The sequence below is a fragment of the Chiloscyllium plagiosum genome, chromosome 4 (genome assembly GCF_004010195.1).
Source record: "Chiloscyllium plagiosum isolate BGI_BamShark_2017 chromosome 4, ASM401019v2, whole genome shotgun sequence".
NCBI classification, from domain to species: domain Eukaryota; kingdom Metazoa; phylum Chordata; class Chondrichthyes; order Orectolobiformes; family Hemiscylliidae; genus Chiloscyllium; species Chiloscyllium plagiosum.
Genome location: NC_057713.1, coordinates 133,804,641 through 133,813,850, shown reverse-complemented (window position 1 = coordinate 133,813,850; position 9,210 = coordinate 133,804,641). Strand labels below are relative to the sequence as shown.

Sequence of the window (9,210 nt, the reverse complement as noted above, 5' to 3'; positions counted from 1 at the left end):
CTCTTTTCAAAAGCATTCAGTTGTGTTGTTTGAATCCAATATTTTCTATTTTTATTTCAGATTCCCAGTGTTTATGTATATTCCTTTGTCACAAATATATTAATCATCCTTGTGATCAATAAGATACAAGTTAAACAAATCAATCAAATATTTACATTCCTCTATCTTGTTCAACCTCACATATGTGATTTGAATGAATAGTTCCAGCAAAATATCAATTAAACAAATTCTTCTTATGTGTGTATTAAATACCTACTTTGTTCTTACACTTTAATACCTGCTGATCTAATCCAATAAAGAGTTTTCCTCAGAGACAGTTAGTGATCCGATTAGTAGATCCCTAAGGATCATCTCAATATTTCTCCTTTGATTGAAAATTAGATTTTGCTTTTCATCAGCGTCATTCTGAACCAGCATATCCTAAAACTCTTATCTTAATAAAATAATTGGTCAGTGTATGTTAGAAACATTTGTTAATGTGGACTATTGCATTTATTAAAAATACAATTCCGGACGGGTTGTTAATTTGATAGAGATTGTGGTATTATAGGATGTTATTAGATACAAAGTGTCCTCAGTTGTTTCGATATAAATATAGACATGCACCAGAAATATAGAACTCCCACTGAGGCGACATTACTGCAGCTTCACTACAGCAGGGAGTCTATTGCTGAAGGTGATGGGTTTTTTTAACTGAATAGATTAACTTGTTGTTGGCATGATTATCCGCAGACTTGGGCTAATGATCATGCTTCTTTACGTGGCAACCTGTTAACTTAGAATTGGAGGAGCCGGTGTTGGACTGGGGTGTACAAAGTTAAAAATCACACAACACCAGGTTATAAGCCAACAGGTTTATTTGGAAGCAGTAGCTTTCGGAGCGCTGTTCCTTCATCAGGTGCTAACTTAGGGGCTGCTTAGTAAAGTGTAAACTCCTTCATGCAAATATATCCAGGAATGGTGGCCAAACTTGAGCTGATTACTGTTGCTTTCCTGGGGGACATATTTAAACATGGTCTTTCCTGCATTGCATGTCAGAAGACTGTAAACACTAACAGTACTGTTCAAATCTATTTCCCAATTACTACAGGCTAAAGGTTCTCATTAGAACTTGATGTTTAGACAACATGTAATGATAGTTACAGAATGTTACCATAGAATAGATACAAAAAGGCAGCGAATTAGTAAAGAGTTAATAGCTTAGTATTCATGATGTAGTAGGCATTCTATGATGGGATAGATATTTTCCCCCGTTTATATACAAATGCACAAATTCGAGACAAGTTGTCAATGGTACAAGGGATGTAGCGCAAATTTAAGTAAGTCATTTATATTACGCGGTGTGAGAGTTCCCCTGCAATTCCCTGTGTTCCTGAAGAATTGTTGAAGTACCTTTACTTTATACACGGTCATTTCACAATCCAGCACGGGGCATCAGGTGCCACCCCTTTCACTGAAATCGGCCTATTTTCCATGTTGGCTATCGCAGTCCCAAAGGTTACATCACTTGACTTTAAATTAAAGCAACTGATTATAATTATAAAACGCTGCCGCGTTATTTTGGAAGTAATCATAGGGCACACGAAAATAAAGATTCAAAAAACTGTTCAATTACATGCAAGGAAGATAAAAGGTATTGTTTGAGACACCTGGAACATGGAAGAAAACTACTCAATATTACAAAATGTCCTCGTATTAATGACGAATAATAACGAAGTTTAAGTGAATCAATAACAATTTTAATCCATTGTCACTAAGATGTGCAAGTTCGGTTAACTAGCAGCTATTTCAGTTTAAGCAAAGATCAAAGATAACGTGATAACTAGCTGGCAATTAGATCTGGTTAACAGACAGCACATCTTCTTCCGATTATGTTCTCACTTAATTTCATTTAGTGACATATCTTCTCATCTTCAGACTCATACGGAACACAGGGGGCAACTTTTGTTTCAGCCGAATGAGAAAACAAATATCACGATGGAAAGTTCCCGCTGAACCGAACGGAAATGGCCAAATATCTGCACATCAATCAAAATCGCAGCTGTCACATTTTTATTGGACGATGCCACTCTTTAGCAACAAACAGATCTGTCCCAGTCATAGACACTGGTTAATATCAAAGGATACGTTAATCAAACAATAAGCGAAAACAAGAGAAAAGGCTGGAAACCTGAGATAAAAATCAAAAGGGAAGAATCTGGAGAACAAATCTGTTGAAAATATCAAATTGCATCACCGATCCCGACTGACTTAAACAGACATGAGTAAGGAAAAACATCAAATCATTTTAAAAACTTCGACTTCTCCTATTCATTTCCTTGCACTTGCTTCAAAATCCAATCCAACTTTTTCTCAAAGTTGCCAGGAGAATCTCTCCAATTATTTCACAATATGGAGACTACACTATTGTTTGTAAAATAATTTTTATTGTATTGTTGCCCTCTTCCACGCTTTGTTTGTCTTTCTCTGATTGTTTTCTCCTGATCTCTCATTACTGATGAATTAGCCATTTGACATCAAAATTCAGAGGAGTTTCTCCTGTGATTAATCCTGAACAAATGTTCACTCGATTCTAGAATTTTCTGCAGGTATTGTCCCGCAAGAACTGGCACACAGTTTCCCCTTCTTTATAACCAAAGTTTGCCCCCGATGCTTTTTTTATTATTATTTATACTATCAGCCCATTAAAGCTTATGATGACTGGAAATAATTGTAGGATCTGTCTCGGTCACTCTGGGACAGCAAGCATTTAAGAACAGGGAGTGGGACAGTGAAATCCAGAGACAAAAAAAAATACATTTTTAAATAGTACAGAAAAATAGCGCCATACATTGCAAGAAGATTTAATTCTAGGATTTAATGGATCATTGTGCAGTGTGTTCTAATGTCTCAATAGCTGTCACTGATGAATCAACATATTGATATAAAATAGCAAGTTCCTATAAATGAAGACAATTAAATACGTTCCTGCACAGATAGACAGATGGATAGTTAATGATTTCGATGTCTAATATTCAAATCGTGCAAATATTATATTTGTGTCTGGTTTGAGCTCATACAGGTTACAATAGCCATTTGCAACTTCAAATGATAAACTTTCAATATTCTTGCTGGTTACTCAGATCAGTGATACATCAAACAGAGCCAACTGTTACCATATCTTCCAACAACAGGCAAGAACTCCGCGTTATGGAATAGATTAGGAAGATTAATAAATTCTCTCTTTTCCTCCAATTCTCAGCGGAAAAATTTAACCATATGGAAGGCGAAAATTAGAATTTCATCACATTAGTGCAAAATGTAATGAAAAGAGTCGAACACCTGGGGCCAACTCTGAAAGACACAATTAAAAGGGTTTTAATGAAAGCGGGGGGAACAAATACACTGGTACCTCTGATACAGATTGATTTGCTGAAGGTGTTGTAGGATATTGGTTGCGACTGATGTCACAAGAAGGGAAACCAGCTACTAAACTTCCAGTTCCATCAAGGAATATCAAAGTCAAACAGAATAAACCCGAAATGTGAAATGATTTTGCACTGCTTCTGTTCACACGGGAGGGAGGGTGGAGTGCTACATAAATACACCTCGACAAGTATCCTCCTCCGGTTTTATACTGGCCGCCTCTGCCTTCCCTGGACTCAGAGAGGGGGAGCAGAGAGATGGAGCATTAAGTGCGTTCATTGAACGGCTGAAAGTCGCCACACATGTCAGCGAAGGGCGCTTGCTCGATTTCTAACGGGAGCTAAAAAAAAAAGCCCTGGAAAACATACGCGTTAAGTTGTGTGTACAGATGGCTGGAGGAATAATGGAGCAGGCGCTACGTCTCTAAGCAAGAGCTGTGTTTTCTTATCTATAGAAAGTGGATGTATACATTCAGTGATACACGGCTGGGGAGCCCTGCAGTTAGGGAGAGAGGGTGGGTTGTTGGGGGGGTGGGGGATGGTGGGGTGGGAGATCTGGCCGGCTGGGATTGTTTGTTACCGTTTTAATCCTATTAATTAAAACGTTAACCTGATTGGTGGACGCACGGTCCCAATAGGCAACCCTTCATAATAACCTGCTCTGATATAATGATGTAAAAAACATTCCCGTCTGCTGATCGGCACGGAAATATCTTGAAGGTGAATCGAACCAGATAAACGCTAACGAGGTGTTCACCATCGTCAGGTCAGAGCATAGGGGTTCACACACAAACAAAAAGAGAGAGAGAGGGAGAGAGGGGCAGAGGGCAGGCATCACCATCCAGCGGCGAAAATCAAAGTGAGGGACAAGTTGAGAAATTACCAAATAGTTTATGCAACAACGACGAGAAGGAAGAGGAGGAGGAGGGAATCGCGAGAATGGAAAGGAGCAGCGTCCACCTGAATGGACCGCAGCAGGAGCAGGAGCTGTTACTCCCGGCTCTCAGCGCTCCGGCCACAAGGCTGGACAGGACCTTCCGCCCGGCAGCAGCAGCGGCCGCCGCTCTCGAACTCTCGCTGGCCGAGCCCCGCTCGCCGCTGGGCTGCTTCGAGGGGGCCGGCGATCCGGACGGAGTAGCCCAGCAGGCGGGAGGAGGCGGGCAGCAGCACCGGGAGGGCAGCGGCGGGGACCAGAGTGTGGATGATGACAGCGATGAGCGCTGTGAGTTAATGCTGGTCCGGCCGGGGGCTGCAGACAGAGCGGTCTCTCTCAGCACCAGCGCCAGGGCAGACAGCAACTCCAACAGCAAGAAGAACAAGGAGCAGCGGGCCCTCCGGCTCAGCATCAACGCCCGGGAGAGGAGGAGAATGCACGACCTAAACGATGCCCTGGACGAGCTGAGATCCGTCATCCCTTACGCCCACAGTCCGTCGGTCAGGAAACTCTCCAAAATCGCCACGCTGCTGCTCGCCAAGAACTACATCTTGATGCAAGCTCAGGCTCTGGACGAGATGCGGAGGTTGGTAGCCTACCTCAACCAGGGGCAAAGCCTCCCCACTGCCCTGCCCTCAGCCGCCGCCTCCCTCACCCCCAGCCTGGGAGCCTACGATCCAGCAGGGGCAGCAGGTTACCCGTTCCCGGCCGGAGGGTTAGCAGCGGCAGCAGCAGCAGCAGCGGCGGCGGCCGGAGCGAACTGTCCAGACAAGTGTACGGCCAGCAACAGCGGCTCCCTCTACAACAATGTCACATCCAGTCTCTGCAAACAGTGCAGCGACAAGCCTTAAAGCCAACCGACACACACAAAAAATAATAATAATAATAATAACCCACCCAGGGCAAGTGACAAAACAACATCGACAAACAAACAAAATCAAAATATTAACACGACCCCAGGAATGGACTTTGTTGTGTTTGTTTTTTGTTTGGAAGTTGTGTCTAGGAACTGATGGTTTGTGCCATAAATATCGTTGGAAAAGTTTTTTTTTTCCCGGGCCAGGAACTGGGGGAGACGATCAACAAAAGAAAGTTTCTTTTTGTTTTTTTTTTGGAGAAATGTATCTTTCTGTTTTTGAGCAGCTGTCCAGCCGCGGCAAGGTTTGTGATCTCAGAGATTCCATCAGTGTCACTAGCTACTATGGATTATTCATATTAGTTTCATCTGATGCTTTTTAAAAACGATACAAAAACCCTGTCTGCTGTGATTGCGACTGCGTTACAGACTGAGTCCGTTAACTTCTCTTTAAAGTGTCCTCCAGAGTTAAAGATAAAGCTACAAATGGCCATAAACTTGTTCCCTTTTTTTGTGTGTGTTTTCTCGACACGATCATCAGAATTGAAAAGGTAAAGGAAAGGAGACCCGGAAATCAGTTATTGTGACAAAGCAATTAGATGTCAATTTGTTCCTTCAGAGTTGGGCTTTATAGGAAAAGGAGTTTATGAAACTGTTTGACATGACGCGGTTTTCTTTGTGTTTCAGGTTACTGTACAGATTAAGATGTGTTCAAATATTTTTGTTACGTTTCTTATGACAAAAAAAACGCTATTTACCCAAAGTGAGTTTTTAGTTTGCATGACGGCACAGCACCTGTCCATCTGCAATATATAAATATATAAATCTCATATAAAGTATGTATAAAAGGGACTTGCCATGTTTTTACTGATGTGGTGTGTTTGATTTGCAGTTTGTGTGAACCCTGCTGATAAGTTGGTACCACTGCCTCTTTAAAGGGTCTGTTGGCAGCTGATGATGTATGAAAGTGATTATGTACCAGCCTGCCCCAGATTATAATATATAACCATTTCTATGTGTCATCCGTGTTGGAAAACAAATTTATTAAACATATTTTGAACAAACGGCATCTAGTTATTTTTTTTTGTCCCATAACTAATTTAAGAAGGTAGCAGAACTGACACAAGTCACGTGAAAGGCTTTAAAGTCTTTCTGATTGAAACGATCACTGGAAGGGGCAAATCAGGACAAAATGGTCATCACTAGTACAAAACAAGACATTCTTAAAGATTATGGAGGGCAGACTATCCCTTTAAATCTCTCACTTCTAACAAAAAAGAAACATCTTGAAAAGGAAAATATTGGATGGCGTGGCTGAACCAAATTTCGAATAACAGCATATGGCGTGGCATTGAACTGTACTCTGCCTCTCGATGGAAATTTGCATAATTCCCATTTTCCCAGCTATTTATAAATGCTTAGAACTAGTTACGTTAGAAATGTAACAACCCTTTAAACTACCCTGGCGCCACACAAAGACTGGAGAATATGCTTCAGATAGTGGAGTCGGCTTGACTAGCTTTTAAATGGCACTTAGAAATACTGTTTGAACATTCAACATAGCTGTGTGTGCTCAGTCCCCGGCCGTATGCCTGAGACAACACTTGACGTGGTGGGACTGGAATGATTTTTTTTTGTTTGGTTGCTCCGCTTACTGTCAAAAGATTAATCAGAAGCTGTAAGTTTTCAGGAAACATAGCTCCACCACACAACAATGCAACGGCAGCCGACACAGAAGGGTTCACTAGCCCAAGGCCAAATGAAATGTCTCTCAGCATTTAGATTACAAAGCCTCGGTACACCTAATTATGATTATTAAAACAATTTCCATGACGATGTCTAATATTATGTTAATTTGAAAACAACTGTGTATGAAAACTGTCGACTATAATACCTAAATTCATTTAATGAAACACATCGTTAAGGCAATTAAACCTCCTGGATGTGATTAAGGAACATAATTGCGACACTGTTCACTGCTATAATTGGGTGTCTTTAATCAAGGGGTATACTGAGGAGCAACATTGGTATTACTTTGTATTGTCTTCACTCTGCCGTCCATCACTCTGAATTAGTCCCAGCCACCAGACTTTTTTTTTGCATAATAACGTAATTGGATAATATTATAGTGAAATTTGCTACCCAGTATTTTATTGATGTACCCAGCTCTGAATAACTGTCGTTTTGTTTTAGAAATTTCATTTGAGTCAAAATGGACCAATCTTCGAAAAGGGATTCGTGTACCTTTTTTAGCTCCCTGGACAGTTTGGCTTCAACGATACATGAAGAACGGCATTACTGTATTACAATGGGTGGGGGTCAAGTCCTCAAAACATTTCAAATCAATACAGATTGTGTAAGTCGACCATCAGTCGCGTGTGTTACAGGTTTGAACACGGCTGATTGGATTGTGGTAAGATCCTTGTGTTTGACCGCAGTCATTACATGTAGATTCAGCCAATACCGTGGAGAATTGGCACAAGTAACGAGGGGGCAGTAATATACAGAACATTCTATTACACTGCAACAGAACTCATAAGTCAATCGATTATTTATCTCTTCAACTGTTAAAACTGACAAGCTTAAAGTTTCAAGCACCACATGCTTGGATAGAGCTAGATTTCAAACTGGAATAAAAAGAAAACAAATTTTAGATAAATTTTGCGACCTTTCATAATCTGAAACTGACTTTCTCCTGAGCGTTAGGACCACAAGCGCGCGCTTCACTGCCTCATCAAGACAGCAACAATGAATGGGCTCCAAATGAGTGTTTAGGAGACACAACTGGGTTATCGGATCATTACACCAAAAAACGTCTGCATCTAAATGTGGCTTAGACAATATTTATTTTTCTACTGTTGTGCTTTATTACTTTTAACACTTTTTTTCTATTTAATTTAAGTCACGAAAATATTTAAGCCTATTATTCCTTCGAGGATACGATGCAATCCCTGGTCGGAGAGTAACTGTAATCCTTTGCATGTCCCAGCGTGAGTGACATTGACTTTCATAATGTAATGACTTATGAAAGATATAATCATGTGTTAAATTGAATCCTCCGTTTAACTGTTAATGGTGTGCTCAGGGCACATTTACGTATTAGATGCTATGGTAACTAATTACTCTACCGCTGGAAAAAAAGAGGCGATAATGCACTTTCAGACTTTGAGAAATAATGACCAGAATTCACGAGCTACAGCTACCACCATCCGTGCTAGACTTACACTATACGATAGGATAACGGGTGTTAATGTATATATCCTCGAGGATATACTTTCATGTTGTGGTAATGAAAGGGAGATTAGCTTCATGACCTCCCGATGAAAGCAGACTACATAACACACCATTGTTTACTCCCACAGACTTCCATACATATGACAATAAGGCTAATTCAATTCAATTCATTTACTGGACAGTGCAAAAAGTACATTTCTGTCTGGCTCTAGAATTATATAATAGAAGATACATAACCTCACAGGTAAAATTCTTTGAGACAAAGCTCATTTTAAATTATTGTTGTATTGGCTACTGTGGAATATGTGAGACGGCGCTCTCATTGTATTTGTGGGTTCGTTCAAGGACACATTTACTTAAAGCATGATACATTTCATAAGGCTAACCGGTTTTTTAAACTTCCCCGCCTACAAACCCTATCCCTTAGCAAAACAAATTGGGTAACATTTTATTTCAGGTGGAGAGAAATTTACAGCATTAACGGAAACATTATTTCTCAATAAGAAGGCATCTGAAACACCAGCTTAGGAAGTATGTACAGAGACAGTTGCAGCCACTACTCAAAACATAGATTCTACTGAGATCGTGTCATTTTGAAAGGAAGACTGAACACACTGTACTCACATTATTTACAATTGATTTTAATTTCTCGGTAAGCCATATGACTTGCCAACCGGTTTTCGTTTATTGGTATGATTGAGAGATTACTCTGGTTGCTGTCATTCTGACTGTGCAATATGTCTATTTCCCCCAGTTCCATTTCAGTCTTAACCACTGTATTA

At 40.5% G+C, this 9,210-nt stretch overlaps 1 protein-coding gene across 1 annotated transcript; it reads left to right on the top strand.

Annotated features, from left to right (window-relative positions):
* Positions 1–1,836: 1,836 nt before the first annotated feature.
* Positions 1,837–6,257, top strand: LOC122549607 (class E basic helix-loop-helix protein 22-like). Its single transcript, XM_043689433.1, has one exon. It carries the CDS (start codon positions 4,344–4,346, stop codon positions 5,187–5,189), a length of 846 nt encoding a protein of 281 aa, XP_043545368.1. The 5' UTR covers positions 1,837–4,343; the 3' UTR covers positions 5,190–6,257.
* The last annotated feature ends 2,953 nt before the right edge of the window (positions 6,258–9,210 follow it).

What these genes read in the sequence shown, in the direction of transcription:
- LOC122549607 (XM_043689433.1), top strand. Translation starts at nt 4,344, where the DNA reads ATGGAAAGGAGCAGCGTCCACCTGAATGGACCGCAGCAGGAGCAGGAG.